General features: G+C 38.2%; 1 protein-coding gene across 1 annotated transcript; it reads right to left on the bottom strand.

The window, feature by feature from the left end:
- Window positions 1–7,015: 7,015 nt before the first annotated feature.
- On the bottom strand, window positions 7,016–18,196 carry mdh2 (malate dehydrogenase 2, NAD (mitochondrial)). Its single transcript, XM_039756900.1, has 9 exons — window positions 18,026–18,196; window positions 16,987–17,155; window positions 16,656–16,739; window positions 15,098–15,207; window positions 13,751–13,876; window positions 11,943–12,020; window positions 11,468–11,567; window positions 8,000–8,151; window positions 7,016–7,297 (listed from the first exon to the last, which is right to left on the bottom strand). Exons 1-9 carry the CDS (start codon window positions 18,086–18,088, stop codon window positions 7,166–7,168), a joined length of 1,014 nt encoding a protein of 337 aa, XP_039612834.1. The 5' UTR covers window positions 18,089–18,196; the 3' UTR covers window positions 7,016–7,165.
- Between the last annotated feature and the right edge of the window lie 84 nt (window positions 18,197–18,280).

Below are 18,280 nucleotides of genomic sequence, written 5' to 3'. Positions count from 1 at the left end.
GCAACTCTGGCCCCAGGTGTCATTTTGCTTGACCTCTCACTATTTTGTTATAGTCGAAAGACATGTTAACATATTATATATATATATATATATATATATATATATATATATATATATATATATATATATATATATACAAAATTTTCTAATTTACGTGGTGTTTTATTTGTAACACCTTTGTTATTAATAACCGAAGGAAGCAGGGATTGAGCCACAATAAAATGATAATTAAATATCTAATATGTTCAGTTTTATCGAAAGGAACATACAGGTAATAATGTGACACTTTTACATCTTACAGCACAGGGAGATCTAATAACAATAATACAAAGCAAACGACAGGTCACGAAATAAATAAATAGGTATATAGATACTTTACTAATCCCAAGGGGAAATTCACACATACTCCAGCAGCAGCATACTGATAAAAAACAATATTAAATTAAAGATTGATAAAAATGCAGGTATATCAAACAATAACATTGTATAATGTTAACGTTTAACTCAGCCGGGCGGAATTGAAGAGTCGCATAGTGTGGGGGAGGAACGTTCTCCTCAGTCATTCATTGGAGCAGGACAATGACTACAATCTGTCGCTGAAGCGGCTCCTCTGTCTGGAGATGATACTGTTCAGTGGCTGCGGTGGATTCTCCATGATTGACAGGAGCCTGCTCTGCGCCCGTCGCTCTGCCACAGATGTCAAACTGTCCAGCTCCATGCCTACAATAGAGCCTGCCTTCCTCACCAGTTTGTCCAGGCGTGAGGCGTCCTTCTTCTTTATACTGCCTCCCCAGCACACCACCGCGTAGAAGAGGGCGCTCACCACAACCGTCTGATAGAACATCTGCAGCATCTTATACATACATTAAATCAACGTTGTTTGAAATAAAATTCTGAATTCCCCATGTGAAAAATAATTTTAATTCAACCACAACAACACATTAAAATACAAAGGAAAGTCTCTGCTTTGCAGATGTCTGGTGCTGTTCTGATTTTAAGCAACTTTTATTTTTTGTCCGTTTATTCATCCATTGCTAGCTGTGTATTTATTATTATTATTATTATTATTATTATTATTGTTGTTGTTGTTTTCTTTGAGGTTCCCTGGTATTCGAAGGGATTGCCTTATCCATGCTGTAACTTGCTGCATTCTGTACAGCTGGATTTTCATTTAGGATGGAAAGTCTTAATTCCATGAAGCAGTATGAAGTAACTAGAACACATCTTGTACAAGCTGTATGTCCTATAAATAAATACAAATGTGACATGTACAGTAAATCAGCAGTACAATATCACAATATTATACAAATTCACAATGAAATCTTTGTATTGGAAACTGGAGTATTAGATTAGTATGGCAGTGACATACTTGTATAAATAAAGCACTGAGTTGTTCTTGTTGTTCCCTCAGGAGGTATGGCAACTGTATAACTGGCACGGCAACAATATTTGTACCCTCATAATACCATGCAGCTTTTTTTTTTTAAATGGTGCAAATATTGTACCCATATTGGGGTACAGTTGTCATACCCCCTGACTGCACAGCCCACCAACAACTTTGTCTTTGTTTTCAATGACAGTGCATGGAAGAGGGAGGGAGAATATTCAAGGGGTTAGGGGGACTGCTTCTCAGTTTAGCATGCATAGAAGAGGGAACACTCTTCAACACACTGCTTCTGTAATGGCACTTTATTGGATCGCGTGGTTCATCACAGACCATAACCATTTCATTCTGGGAAACGTGAACTCAGCCTGTGCGACTGTATGCAGTAAGAGTGCTTTTAAAATCAGGAACCTAATGGTGTTTCAAAAATCTGTTAAAATCTAGTAATAACTATTTAGGGAATCTGACATGGATCTCCATAAAAGTTATTTCTGGATCCTTCAACTGGGAAGCAAAAAGAAATCCCTTATGGCATCACTGTGAAGAATCGCTTTGACACCTTTCTCTTTAAGAGTGAATGCAGGTGATGTGCAGAACTGCAGCCCACCACACCTCAGAAGGACCCCAAACACAACAGAGAACTTGGAACAGCGTTGTTGACAGCGATATTATAATATCCAGAATGCCTTAAATTTGCAAAACAATCACAAATGGTCAAAACCAGAAGCAGTGACAGCTCTCATAACAATGTAACTTGGTGACTTTGACGCCATAAGTCTTGAATCCCATCAGTAGGTGGCGTGCAGTCTGCCCATTGCCAAATCCATTAGAACGGCCGTTTCTTTATACCAAAGCAGCACAAGGGTTCAAAGTTCCCTTACAGCATTCTGCTGGCAAAACAAGACATCAGTTTATGTTACTTAACTTTTAAAATCCACATGGACCTTACTCTATGCTAATAATTCTTTTCTTGGTTGTCTACATTTTAGATGGCTGCGTCTTCCTTCCTGTATCTATGAGAAGTACATTTACAAAGAGAAAACCAAACAAGTACTGACATTTACCTCTTTTCATCCTCACAGTACCAAAAATCGCATTTTACTCATCAAATAAAAATTTTACATACGTACAGTATGTAGTGAAATGCTTAATAGTAATTGCTAAGGTCCAGGAAACTGTACCTTTAAGAAGAAAATAAAGAGACAACAACAATAATACATGCCTTTATTAGTATTCAAAAGTGATAAATAGCATGATAAATATGTAATAAATAATAAACAACTTTAATGTATGGAAGTGAGTTAACAACAGGGCACCATGTAGTTCTAGACACTTTCTTTACACAGTATGTTGTTGGACAGTGCGAAGAAGCTCCTTGTCAGTCTCTCTGAAGTGGGCTTTAGGCAGCAGTAGTGTTTACCTGACCGCAGCACAGAGTAGGGGCCGTTGTTGGGATGGCTGGTATCTCTGTTAGTTTTCTTTACCCTGATCAGACACCATTCTATGTAAGTGCCCTGAAGTTAAGAAGTGCTCACCCAGTGATACGCTCAGCCGACCGCACCACTCTCTATAGACCCTTACAGTTCTGCTGTATGTTGTTCCTAAACCAGATGGTACTGGCACTTTCCATAAAGTCTCCCCAATAACTCATTCTAATGTACATTCCCATTTATGAACTTTGAAGAGGGACCCCCACTCCTGCCTTCCTAAATGATTGACATCTACATTGGCATCAGTGGACATTTATCCCCCTACTGCTCCCCGATCATTTAAGAAGCCTCCAAAACACATGACTGATACTTATGTTCTTCAACTTTATCTGTAGACAAAACAACCCCAAAATTAAAAACATTTAATTTATTGCAATATGTGAAGCTTGTAAATTTCATTGCCATTTGTATCACCTTATTCCTAATTACCCATTTAAATTCAACAGAACCCAGTTTCCTGTAAAACTGTATTTTGCAATGACCATCAACAAAAGCCAAAGTCAGTCAGTAGGACAATCAGTAACTGATATACAGCAGAAATGTTTTACTCCTGAGCAATTGTGTACAACATGTTCAAGAGTAAGGAGCTCCAGTCAACTAATAATATTAGCCCCTGGTAAATTAAAAAAAAAATACACATCTCTATATATATAAAATTCAGCATATCTCTATCTGTCCGCTTTTCAAGAGAGAACTACTTATCAGATTTAGATCAGGTTTTTTTCTATACGTGTAATTTGCCTGAACATTCCGGTTGATTTAGCGACCTCTCTCATCGTGCCAAGAATCATAGTTCACTTGTGGTACCGATTTATTTGCATGAATCCAAGAGAGACAGGGTGGACTGAGGGGGTTTAGGCCCTCCTCACTCATACACCAGCCTTGGGCCGCATCTTACATCCTCTTAACTAGCGAACAATAGAACTACCTAACGGATTTAGATCGTTTTTTTTTCCCATAACACTGGTCTACAGTGCTACTGGGAACTGCAGACCAGCTCTCTATTAAGTTTTTTACACTGATTTCATATATGTAATCGGAATTAAGCTAGCACACCAGACTTTTCAGATACACATCATTACCGTTTAGACACTTTTGAATATTAATATAATATATAAACACAATATCTGGAGTTTGAACTCTGTCCCATCAAAATTGTTTAAATGTGTTTATTCTGAAATCAAACCAGAAGACGATACCAGAGAAGCTTTAAAACATGTTTATGTCAGTTTACCTCAATATAAAAGCGAGGTCAGTGTGCTCAAAATTGTCTGAGGCAATTGCTTTTGCACTTGTACTGCACATCCATCTCTCTTTGCATGTGCCAACAGTAGTCACCCATCATGCTCGGAATATATTTTCCCTGATATCGGTTTTCCATCACCTTGGTATATTGATGAAATCTTTCCCCATGCTTATCTCTGACATCGCTTAGATTTGGTGTAAAAAAGTCGAGCTGAGAATGTAAAAATGCGTCTTCAGTAACATTCTGGCTCCCGTAAGCTAATATACTTTCAGCATATTCTCCACAAGTTCAGCATAATTCTCTGCTCTGTGACGGTCAAGAAAATTCTGGACAACCTGCATGAATGAGGGTGCTGATTCAGTGGGCTTCAGTTTCCTTTTGAACTCATCGTCAAGCATCAGTTCATGGATGTCAGGGCCAACAAAAACACCTTCCTTAATTTTGGCTTCACTTTTCTTGACACCAAACTTATTTCTTAAATGCTGAAACGCGCTGCCTTTACTGTCCAGTCACCCTAGTTGTGCAGGATCTGGAACATCATAACTAAAAAATGGGGCGTGCTGGACAAAAATGTTTTTCAGATTTGGAGTCAGCAAGTGAAATTTGTTAAAGTACAGGTGAAAGAATGCCAGTAGCAAAATGCTTGTTGACCAGTGTAATTTGTTTGAACATTCCGGTTTATTTTGCGACTTCTCTCGTCGCGGTAAGAATTATAGTTTGCTTGCAGAAGAGATATATTCACACTAATCCGAGACAGAGGTTACAGGAGAAAGGGAGGGGCAAGCATGACGCCAGGAGTAGGGAGCCGGACAGGGTCCTCATCACTCACGCACAAGCCTCCATTCCAGTCGCTGTACCACTGCGCTCATCATTCTAGACATCTCCTCTGCCTGTGACAGTCAACCACCCTTTCTGACCTTGGCATCACTGGGACTTCCCTCAGATGGTTTGAGTCCTACCTCTTGGGCAGATCCTACCATGTGTCTTGGTGTGAAGAGTTGTCAAGGGTACACCACACAAGCACAGATGTGTCTGAAGAATCGGTGCTGGGCCCTGTCCTCTTCTCTCTCTACACCTCCTCGCTAGGTTCTATCATCCAGTCCTATGGTTTTTCCCATCTGTGCTATGCAGACGACATATAGCTACACCAGTCATTTCCTCTAGAGGATCACACGGTATCAACTAGTATAACTAGTAAGTCTCGCTTACATTGCAAACTGGGTGAAGGTACACCATCTCCAGCACAACATGGCAAAGATGGATCTTCTTGTTAATCTATTTAGCACCTCAAATTTGTTAAGTTTGGCTCCCTATCGCTAACTGGACCTTTGGGTTGTGATCGATGACCAGCTGCCCTTCAAGGACCATATTGCTACAGGCCCATGGACTTACAGATTTACTCTGCACAACACTAGTAAGTTTAAACCGTACCAGACAGAATATGTAGCAGAATTCCTGGTTCAGTCTTTGATACGGTCACGTCTGGACTACTGCAACCGTCTAGTGGCACAAACACTGGCAACTGTGTCACCAAACCTTTGTAGAGGATTCAAAATTCAATATTTCTGCTGTTCAACCAGCTAAGACATGTCACTCCTCTCTTCAGGTCACAACACTGGCTTCCTAAAGAGGTCCAAACTAAGTTCATATCCTTGATGCTTACCTACAGAGAAGTCCGTAGGTCTGCCTACACACACACACACACACACAGACAGACACAGTGAGGTCCTATGGTCCTTCTCAACCAGTCAGATCTGTTGTTGAACAGTATTTGATGATGCCACCTCTGCATAGTATCAAATCTCAGTCCAGACTCTTCTGAAGTGAAGCTCCTGGATGGTGGAACGAGTTGCTGACTCCTTCAAGGTCTTTGAAGACCCTCTTTTTTTGTGATTTTCTATCTAATGGATAGGTGTTAGGTTTTGTAACCAAGGAATTGTAACTCCCTTGTACTTTGTTCTGAACTCTTCATTTGTGATGATCAATTTTGTACCCTTGTCCTGCCACATTTGTTTCCCCAAACAGCCCCAAGACTGATGTTTACTTGATTATGTTGATCTCCTTTGTAAGTAGCCTTGGATAAAAGCATCTGCTATGCAAATAAATGTAAATGGAATCTGGATTGTAACTACTAAATCACAAATGAAGTAATTAAATGCAAGGCTTCAAGATGCAGACACCTTTCTTGGACTAGCATTCAGTATTTTCACTCACTTTGGTTACAGAATCAAAAATATTAAAATACATATACTACAATCTGAAATATAAAAGCACAGAAATGAGAAAATCTGACATCCTCAGCAATCCCTTAAATATCTGCCACCTACTGCTTTAGGTTATCTATCCATTTCAAGAGAGTGCCGAATCCTAATTATGGTCACACAGAGAAGCCCTGGACTAGTGAGCCAGACTATGGTATGATACACACAGGCACATTTCACAGCCACCATTCAGCGCTCTATGTATGTCTTTGACTTGCCAGATGAAAATTCATATGAACACAGCAAATGCCAGGCCCGGGCCTCTAACCCCGTTTTCTGGAGGTCTGAGGCGGTATTTGCCATGTCACTCTCTTTTATTTAACATTGTGCAAGCTTTTAAAGTTTGGTACACAAAGCAAGACTGGTCCCTTTACGTAAGTGACTGAGGTAGGGGGGATTGCTCAGTGGAAACAAAGTGAAAACGAGTGTGATTGTCATGTCATTTTTTTTTAAATAGAAAAGTACATAATTCAGTTAAATTGATTTAATACTTGGCAGGCTTACAACAAGAGATCAACTGCTTAATATGACTATGAATAAATAGTCAGCCATCCATTTTCTCATCCAAATTATTGAATTATTGGGTCACAGAATATTCACAATTCTGTGGGTTTTCACAACGAACAATCCATACTTTTTTTTTTTTTTTTTTATTAAGGACATAATTTATGTTCTGACAGGCATACACAAGACGTCAGTGGTAATTTGCTTGCTGTGGCAGGTGCATGTGACAAAAATATTGTCCCAATACCTCCATAAAGATTTGTTCGCTTGGAAGTGGCTGTTAGTTCATCTTCTTTGCAAACTCCTCTCCTTTCTTAATGGAGCCTTTCAGTTCAGACATCGCTTCTCCTACCAACTTTTCTTCAAATGGAGACAATTTTCCCAGTCCCAAGTTCTTTTCAATTCCATTTTTCTAGGGAACGGGAAAAAAAACCCCACATACATTATTTACTAAACAAATACAACAAAATTGCAACAGTACACGTACAATGGTCTTTGTGTAGTGCAAAAGGATTCTATCAATTTTCTCTATGACTTGAAGGAAAGTCATAATTGGGCAAACACAAGAACAGAATGTGCAGCGTCAACTGGTATCAACAGACAGCTGAACCACAGGAAGAGCTGCGTAAATAAAGCAGAAATTCTTAAAAAGGATAACAGTCTGCATTACATTACAGAATCCCACACTCCAGGCACACACTGTTCTTTTTTCCCCAGTCTAGAAAGATGGCTGCCATACCATCAAACCCCAGACCTTCCAATCCACAAACAGTTCATATACGATATTCATTGGTTTTCTATTTGTTGCTGATGGGTTTCTGTTTTTACCTCTAAAAGCATCATAATTAAAACATGAATCCCAGTAAATGTTTACATGGGGGTTTAACAATGCAGAGTGTTCTCTGCAAACCACAAGCATAAATCTGCAAAGTGTGCCCTTATATCATTAAGCATCTACATGAGGTTGTCTTTTTTTCTGTAAATTCTTTAAAAGATGGCAGAATCACTGCAATTAGTAAAGACAGCTAAAACAATCACAAAAGGATCACATTTGGCACTGCACAGCACATTCTTCAGTCTCTAACACACAGCAGTAAGCATCAATGTGGCGTACCCCAAGCAGGAGAGGTGTAGAGAAGTAAGGAGATTCCGTTTCTTCAGATCTCACAAATGAACACTCCACCACTCCTTCTTTTCCATTCATTGCGTCCAGTAAGGAGAAGGCAAACCGTGCTCCAGCATAGGCCATAGACAAGGTGGCAGATCCTGACAAAGGAGGGAAAACTACATGTTAGAATGAACATAAACACTGGCAACATCAGGAAGCCATTTGTAAGCTGGTGTGGACAACTTCAGTGTCTTCTGCACACAAAGCCAAAGGTCTGCGTATGCTTAATACACCAAAACACTGCTCAAGGCCAGCAATCAAGACTATAAACAGAAAACATTTACCTGCACCTCTGAAAAACGATCTTGAATCAAATCATGAATCCAACTGAATCGCGAGTCGAGTGAAGTATTACAACTCTAGTCGTCGCAATACTTCCAAGACCTCAAGACCACCAACACCCTGCCCCCAGGTCTATAATCCAGTTTGCTGTTTACTCCTCCATTTTCACTGCTGCCGAGTTTATAGACTTCTAACAACCATACTGATCTAAGCTCACTTTCATCATCTAACAACAAATAAATATCGGTACTTTTCTATTACCGTGACACAAATCGGTGGGGCCACCGTCCCCACGGTCTTCCACTGAGAGTCACGCATGCGCAGCACCTCATCTTGACAGTCATTTCCTTGCCACTAATCTTTTTGTGTTATCTCTTTGATGGTGCAGTGTAACCCAGAACAATGAAAATTTGGGAACTACAAACCAACAAGGAGACATCAGTGTCCTTTCTTCAGGACACAGGTATTCTTCCTATTGAAAAGCAGTGTTCCTGAAACCACCCTATGAAATTATATTTCTCTGACCGGATAAAGTGGAGGTACTCCAGGAAAACTTGCCATACAAGTGTCACCATCCGACAAAGGAACTGGCGGGAGAATTCCCGATTACCATTCACGACTGTGGTTTGGTCCATTTATTTGTAGTGTAAGGAGCCAACGCGAGTGTACTGGTGAGAAAACCAATTAAACATGGCGACGGGAACAATAGTTGACTGGAACAACTATATGTGGGAAGTTTGCTTGTGGGACGTCAAATTGGACACAAATTGGAGGCGAGGGACTATGTGTTGAAATTGACGAAGGTTTGTTTGACACGCTGGGTGAGGAGGGAGGCCCAACTGATTTGCGTCACGAGAATAGAAAAGTACCCAAATATTTGAAAGCTCAAATATGAGTATTTTGCTCATTGTTAAATGAAAACTGAAGAGCACAACAACTTTAATAATTAAGATACAGATACAAGCTAATTACTGTAAATGTAAAGGCAGCCTAAATACTGCAGAGAGTACTTCATTACAGTGCTCTCCATGGCTAAATACCACCCAAACTGCGGTTTCTCTGGCCATACAATGTTGAATTACAACCACATTAACATATGCATCTTCTATGCAGTGTCACAGCTAGGAAGAGATACATGAAGCAGAAAAACTTTGAGTCTATTGGCTGGAGTTTTCCACTTCTGCTGCTAATGGAAGAAGCTTTCTTTATCATGAGATGTAAGCAGTTCTATACAGACCTCCATTGGTGTTTGAGAAACACATCAGCCCCCTTCCTGAGGCAACGGTGCCTCCAACATGACTGCAAATTGTAATTGCTGATTTGCATAACCTTTCAAGATGTTATGCCAGATTATAAGAATATAAAGTCAGTTGAACATCCCTGCTCTAAAGCTTCATCCAGTGATCAGCTGACAATTGAGGAGCTTGTACTGTAAAGAAACAAATTTCACCGAGTGTGTCAAACAGAGTGAATATGTTTTTATTAAATTAATCTGTAAATAACATTTTCATTTGAATTCAGTTCTGTAAAGCCTTCTTATTCAAAAGAGGCCATGCAAATGTCAAGCATGTAGTGTGAGCAATCACGTGAAAAAATAAAAAGTTATTTTAAGGCAACAATAAGTTACAGTAAATCACACAATATATGCACTGATTTTACTGTAATGTCATCATGTGATATTGTGCAATATAATACTTTTGCCTCTTTTTGCATTCACATCCATTATGGGAGTGGGATAAGCTGAAGAGGTTTTCTTTTAAATAAAGAGACTTACAATTGCTTACCCAGGCAAGCATAATCCATTTCTGGGTTACAAGAGGCTGCAGTTTACTTTTGACAGCCCTGTAAAAGGCACCAGCCCATCAAAGGACCTACTCACACACACAACCAAATTCATCTTCAGCTCAATTTGGAATCGCCAATTAAACAAACTGATTGATGTGGGACACAAGCTGGAGAAGGTCCAGGAAAATGAGGAGAATGTGCAAACTCCACACAGACAATGTCCAGGTATGTGACTTAACCCTGGGTCAGGACTCTTATGTGGCAGCAGTGCAACCCATTATAACACCATGCAGCCAGAAGACAGATACAGAATTACTGGCACTTTAGTTAAGCTACACTACAATGGAAGTAATCAGAATGAGTGCACAGCAAATTTCACACTCTTGACGTGATCTGTGAAGTTCTGTGTAAAAGGAATAGTAAAATGACACTGAAAATGAATAATGCAGTTCCCCACACAATGAATTGTATTTTAAGGTCTGTCATGACTTCACTACCCACAGAAATGGAAAATGGTTTAAAGCCAATTAAAACACGGCCAAGAGGGTGACAGGAGACTCTGGGCAATATCTGCAAGGTCTTAAGAAAGGGGAGGTGGGGGCTGCGGTTTACCACTACTGGAGTATTTTTCCCGAGCGCTTCTGCTTTCTTTTTTAATCTCTACTCAGACAAATTAACACATTTTTAATGTATCTTCCCATTGTGTACCATTAAAATATCTGAAGCACTTTAAAGACTGATAAATGACAAACAGGAAGCACTTCCTTTCATTCAGATGAATTTTGCTAAATCAAGAATTAATACCTTATAATATTCTTTTACAGTAGTATTACGTGATCTGTATCATAACTTCATATGTTCATGAATACATAGAATAGTAGTAGTTAACTAAATTCCCAAATGCCATTTCAGCATTCATGGAAAGGGAAACAGGATCAAGTGCTGAAGATTAACAAGTGTTTCATTATGTTAATGGAATGAAAATCTGTCTTACAAAACGTATTAAACTATGCACTATTCTGCACTGCACAAAAAAAAAAAAATCCATGGTTGAACCTTTGCTAGAACGACTTAGCATGGGTTTTCATGTAGCTCTGGACCGGCAAATCCTTGTCTTGCCTGTCATGTACACTTCTGTTCTAACAGCTCCACTGGCCATGTTTGCTCCAATTTATTTTAAAATCTGTTAACTTGTGTTTATCAAGGCTGGCCACTGTTTCCATAATTAACTATAACATATTTATTTATAATTAATAACACACCAAAAATATCCAGTGTAGGAATCACTCACCCCAAACAATCCCCCAAAAAAATAAACCCCGGAAAAGGTTTTCCAATTGCACCGACCTGCTCCAGCCTTGGCCTTCACTACTTCTGTTCCAGCTTCCTGGATTCTGTTTGTTAAAGCTTCTAATGCGTCTTGAGGAAATTCAACTTTCGGAGTGCACTTAAAACCAAAAGCATTCATTTAATTGGTTAGCTGTATGAATATGGAAAATCAACAATTACCTCATTGGGTTATCTGTAGTGCTGGTCATAAGATTATCTTTTAACATGTACATTAATGTCTAATGATGAGACCTTTTTGACCAGTGACTATTACGTCAAACCAAGTGCAGTGGCTGAGTCAAACTAAAAGTACATCTTAGAACAAAAATTTAGAAAAATAAATTAAAAAAAAAAAAAAGAGGCCAAAATGAAAGGATATTGGACTGGGGGTCACTTTAGATCACAGTAGTTACGGCACATCTATTAGCATAAAGCAACAAGTTTATATATCAGAATATGAAAATATTGAGCAGGGAGTCTACTAACTACTCACCTGGGAAATCAGTGGGATGATTGTCTTCCCTGCATGCCCACCAACCACAGGTACATTCACTCGAGCTGGGTCAAGGCCCTGCAATGGAAGGACAATACATATGCTTTTTGGATTTAAAATATAAAAACTCCCAAATATCTTAAAAACCCCTGGCATGGTCAGTTTAGAAATATGCTTGTTTTAATCAAATAAACAGACACCTACAGTAATCCTATTATTACTTATTATTTTGTAACAAATCTTCAACTTGCCTTTGGCTGAATGAAACCTTTACGTTTGACACTGTACATACATCTCAAATTACATTACACAAAACAGTGCTAAATGGTTTCTGTAGAACATCTCTGTGCAATTACATATAATGGTACAATATGTACCTATTACATTCAAATATTTATCTTGTTTATTTATTAATGAGGCTAATTTCACACAGTCACCTTTATTTTACCTTTTTTTGGGCCATTTGAAAAATGGAAGCTTTGGATTGCAACACTGAAATATTTTAGTGAAGAAAAAAAAAAAAGGTATGGCACAAACTCAAGTGCTTCTTGGTGCAGAGGATATTTTAATGTTTCTTTTCAGTTATCAATAAAATGCAATTAGCATCATTCTAACTAGAGACTCTTAACTTACATTTCGTTACATCATATTATTTAGTATGCTGCCTCAAGAATATAAAAGAATTCAAACTCAGAAAATTCTGGACTTCAGGTAAGATTATATTTATAATATCCACTCAGAAATTCAAACATTACATGAACAAACTTTCAGTATTTAGTATCTTAAAGTATACAATAATATTATTTACAAAAGTTTTAGAAGTGGTGACATGTTGCATAAAAGCAAACAAACCTAGGTACATACAGCACAATTTTTCTTTATACACTGTTCCAATTTGGTGAAAAGTGAATCTGAAGCGACAGTTATGTTTTTGAAGAGGTCATCAGGACACAAATTACTAATTTGTTTTACCCTTTAGTAGTAAGGTACCATTCAACTAACAATTAAGTATCCACCCAGGACTATTCAAGCAATGCAAGCTGCAGAAGAAGAAACAATTGCAAGACAAAACTACTAGGACATGCAGTGTCAATGTATTGCTGTCTCTGGTTAAAGTAAAGAATATCCAATCTATATATAATTCAGACTAAAATTTTTAGACTGTGGTAGAATTTTTGCACTTTAAGATTGTAAAATGTATGGTTTTAAAAATATACATGTATCTGAGTAACAGACTTGGCAACCAGTTAAAGTAACCATAGCTCCCTTACCTTAACGAAACAGCATGTGACATTAGAGCATTTGGCATCAATCCAAATCTATTTTTGCTAGAGGTCATGCTTTCTCTTTATATCACTTATATCAGAGGCCAGGCTCATGATACATCCAAATGGATTTTAAATGAAAGGTACTACTGTTGTCTCTCTAAAGAGTAGTAAGGTTATTTTGGACATAACTTTCTATTTGTATCATTTCTATACTAATGCTCACACCATCTAAGTCACTGCATTTGGAAAGACATGTTGTAAATACCTTTAAAAGCAAATAATCTCTTCCACATTCTACAAATAAACCATTCAATTATGGGATCTTGCCATGCTGTAAAACTGTAATTATTAGCCTTGGGGTCTGTCTGATCATAGATAGCATTTTTATATGTACAGAATGTTACATTTAGTTTAAACAAAACACACTATAAGCATAAGCAAAATGAAAATGCTGACTGATAGCTCTTGCTTGCTGCCAGTAATTTAAAGTGTAGCTAAATTTGCTACATAACATTAAATTCTAAAAGGCCACATGCTTACTTTCAGGTCTGCGACAAAGGTGTTTGCTCTAACAATGTCCAGTGTGGTCACGCCAAAGATTCGGTTGGGGTTGTATACGCCATGCTTTTTGAAAATCTCTGATGTAATTGGAATGGTTGAATTCACCTGAAGGGATGCAAGGATGACATTATTAAGGAATCTTAAAAATACAGCAAACTACATTAAGAGACAGGAAACAATCTGCTCGAAAACAAGCAGCTACATCTTAATCTGCTGAACCAGTGTGTCAGCCAGAAGATCACTTTGAAATGCTTTAGAGAACAAGAAGTTAATCATACCCATAATGCACTGGTTTTGGAATGCATTTTAGAACTTGAGTAACACACACTAAGGGAAAAATCCAAGACCTAGCTGTCAATCTTTTGACCAGGCTTAGTATTATTGTAAGACATACAGAGTAAAATGAAATTGTTTCTGGCAAGTCTGACAAATGCAAGTAGGTCCAAAGGTGTAATTACTTTAGTTGAATGTTATAATAACTCCAATGATACTTGAAGCTAATTTCAACATTTAGCTAGTTAAGAAAGGAAAGGTTCCCAGGAAATGCTGTTCACTATCAGAACACCATACTTTTGGTAAGTATTAATTTTAACAATTTTATTGGTTTTATAGACATGCAAGGCTACATTTAGTCCAATTAAATCCAACATCCCATCACTTGCCCATTAGTAAGTATGCAATTACCTTTGGTGCCAGTGTTAAGATGAATTGTACATTTCATTTGGCGATTACCTTTTAAGACAATCTATCTTTCTGATATAGGCTTTGCATATCTCATGAGGTTGCTTAAATTACATCAATCTGCTAGAAGGTGAATCAAAAGTACCGTCTATTACAAGATTTACAAATAAAAAATTTAAATTTAGTGTGCATTACGCCCAACACTTTCTGTGTATAAAACTATTACAGCCAAAGGGGTACCTACCACCTTATCAAGACTGTTGAAGGATTCTTCATAGATTTTGATTCCCGACTGCTTAAGAATTTTTTTAAATATAAAAATATTTCCTTACTCATTGCTTTATTTTTAATGGTGCATATTGCATATAATCTTTTGGTTTTGACAACTTCACACTTTAAAGGTTGAACACCACAGGTCATAATTTGCTCATAACAATTTCAGAATGACAAACGTCAGTGCAAATATTGCAGACTACTTGCCATACTGTGAAACATGATGAGTTAGCACTGTTTAGCTCCTGTACTTACAAACAAAAGTCATCTCACAGTTAATCTACAAAACTAGCTGATCCTCCCCCAGATAATGAAGAGTCGGCTGTATACTGAACACACACACACCCTCATTCATACTTCCAAACTACTAACCGGGTTGGAAATAATGCAGATCATTGCTTCTGGGCAGTGACGAGCACAGGCATCAGACAGGTTGGCCACAATAGTGGCATTGGTGTTGAAAAGGTCATCACGGGTCATTCCTAAAATATTAGACATAGACAGAATCCAATATAGATGATCTTATATTAAAGAACAATTTGAGAAATACAAGTGAATTTTAAAAAGAAAGGCCTGGGAGATTTAATACTTTATAATACATCACAGTCAACTAATTTGGATGTACTGATTTACAACTATGCAGAGACATTTGTGCTATAGAACTAGTTATGTGTAGGTCTGGTCCAGAAGTGCCAGCAGGTATTAAGGGAAACTATAATTTCCAATACAATAGACACACAAAAATGAACAAACATCCAGTACAATTAGTGGTCATTGGACAGTAACAATATATATATATTTTAATCTGTTCTGTTGCAACTGGCAAAATATAATGACTTACTAACTTGTAGCCTGGAAAAGGTCCATCAGTCTTGGAGGAGAACAATAGCATTTATGATACATTTCTTTTAAAACAAATACTTTGTATCCTGTGTTGTACGTTAAACCACAGTTCTGAGAAACCTCATAATACTAGAATGAGGCCCTAAGCTAGAAAAATAACAGCGCACGTCAAAAACTGGGCTCTCTGCTAACAATTCCTGTTGAAAGGAGGGTGTCTCTCAAAAAAATGTCTTAAATGCCAACAAGATATGAAGTACTGCAAGCTTTCTGTAACACTACATCACCTGTAATATTGAATGGTAAAACCTTCAAAAAAACGTATACAGGGAGTCCTCGGGTTACAACATCTCAACATACAATGCTCACTCCCATGAAAGCTTAAAAAAAAAATTGAGGCATGAGTGTTTTAGCTTATGCCATTAGCGTTGTACTTACAGACTACGTGGGTGAACTAGTTTGGTTGTGCAGAGCGGAAGAATACGCAGTATATGAGTGAGGGAGTTGGCAAACTAGTTTTGTTGCACGCAGAGGAAGTGTTCCGTTTGTGTGACATTGTTTGGCGACTTTGTGGCCCTTATCATGACTCCTAAACGAAAATCAGGTCTTCAGATGGTAGTGCTTCGAAGAAGAGGAAAGCCATCAGGATGGAAGTGAAATTAGACATTGTAAAGAGATCAGTAGGAATAAAGGTAAGGAATTTTTTTATACTCATTTTTTCTGTCAGTACAGTACAGTACATTTATGTCCTTTTCCTTTTTCTGAGGCTTTCATGTTCTAGATTATGATTTTGCAAATGTGTTAGGATAGGTAAGTGACTTAGGCTAGGGTGTGTTTCAACTTACACCAAAATTCGGGTTACATCACTGTTGTACGAATAGAACTGTGTCATAACCCGAGGACCCCGTGTATTACATATGACCAGTGAGATTGTTATTTCAATATGAGTTTATACTCAATATTAAGAATGTAAATGAATCTGTGCACTGAATAATAACTACTGAGAGAGAAAGATACAATTCATTATAATAAAATTCGAGAGGAGGCAGGTGTCACACTTAAAAGAAACTTTGGCTTGACATAAGCTCACCTGGTTTTCTTGGGACACCTGCAGGAATCACAACCACCTCACAGCCTTTCAAAGCATCACCCAGCTGTTCAGGACCAATATAGCCTGCAGAATGAAAGACAGTGTATGGGAAAAAAAAAATGTAGTTGATTGCCATTCCATTCACTGTAAAAGCACAGACCACATAAGCACTTAAAAAAAAAAAATCAAGGCAAGGCTTTTGATGTAAATAGTCTATGAAAGTCAACAAGTTTTTTGTAAAAAAAATTTAATTAGAAAACATGATTTTCCACAGTAGAACATCTGTTAACAGCTCACTCATTCCAGTGTATATCAAAATCCCTTTTCTTACCTGTGACATGTGCTCTTGTCTCGATGTGACTAAGGTCTGCAGCTACACCAGGGGTGTGCGCAATATCATATAGAGACAACTGGCTCACCAGTGGGCTATTCTTCAGCAGTAAGGAAAGAGGCTGACCAATACCACCAGATGCCCCTAGAACTGCTACTTTTGCATCTTTCTGTAAAGAGAAAATCATAAAGGGATATAAAGCATTAAGCAGGTAAACTTCACCAACCAGAAGCTCTGCTAAATTACGTAAAGCTGTAGTTTCATCTTCAACATTATAAAAACTAATGACATTTCTTAAGCCAGGAAGAAATAATATGTCTGCAAAGGCATATTTCTGACAAGGCTATTTTGTCTTTAATAATTGCTAGGTGGGTTTCACTAAACTGTGGACAATTTCAAAAAAATTTAAACAACGAAAAGGATAAATTGGAAAGCCTATAACCCATATGCAATCCCTTTTAAGGATGTACGGTATGATCATAATACACGAGTAACTTTTATTCGATACAGGGCCAGTAGGTTTCGAACTGTTCAGCAGCTGACGACAGCGTCAAACACCCATGAAAACTCTTAAGACAAGTTCAATGGAATCTAGATTTTGGCAAATAAACAAGTTAAAATTGGCACAAGGAATTCACTACGATATGAGGTCATGACCTCACCTGGCGCCCCACATGGCAATAACACACCTACGGTTTAAAGGGTTAAAATTGCTGGTTAGATGCGACTGAGCACTGATGAGGTACATTATTTCATACCTATCCGTCTCTTACAATAATACTTGGTTATCAGCTAGATGCTAAGACGCCAGCACATTGCCTTTCATTTGACTGGATCAACCATGAGGCCCTTTGACATCCAGCAGGCGAATTCGTCTTCCGACCGTAGTATTACAGGTGTCGCTACTGGAGACTACTCTGGACTGGTAACATTCATCAGTTCAGATGGCAAAATTGCATAACGTGTTACTCTTCAAACACGCACCACTCCAAACACCGTCGGCCGGTGATATCACTATGAAGGTGACATCGTCACTTACCTGTGCAGACGTGGAGAAGCTTCTACTGAGAGAAAGGGCAGGTCTAGCAATTCGAGAAAACATCGTGCACTATTTTTTTATTTAAAACAACCCTAAAACTCAAGTCGCGTTTCCTGCCCCGCGGAGTGACTCCTACGTCCTTTAGCCCCAAATCCTGCCAAGTCAATCAAACATTTGGTGTTACAAGACTTGCTACAACACATCCCGCCTACATTCACGAATTCGTAATTTTATTGGGTGTTAACAGATAAACCT

This window comes from Polypterus senegalus, chromosome 6 (genome assembly GCF_016835505.1).
Source record: "Polypterus senegalus isolate Bchr_013 chromosome 6, ASM1683550v1, whole genome shotgun sequence".
NCBI classification, from domain to species: Eukaryota; Metazoa; Chordata; class Cladistia; order Polypteriformes; family Polypteridae; genus Polypterus; species Polypterus senegalus.
The sequence above is the reverse complement of the archived record's forward strand: the minus strand, read 5'-3'. Positions and strand labels throughout refer to the sequence as shown.

Bases quoted from the DNA above. Each gene is read 5' to 3' on its own strand.
- mdh2 (XM_039756900.1), bottom strand. From the start codon at position 18,088: ATGTTTTCTCGAATTGCTAGACCTGCCCTTTCTCTCAGTAGAAGCTTC. The intron at 15,208-16,655 runs GTGAGCTTATGT...CTAATATTTTAG, and splicing joins AGGTGTCCCAAGAAAACCAG to GAATGACCCGTGATGACCTT. The intron at 7,298-7,999 runs GTACGCCACATT...CCCGTTCCCTAG, and splicing joins CTACACCTCTCCTGCTTGGG to AAAAATGGAATTGAAAAGAA.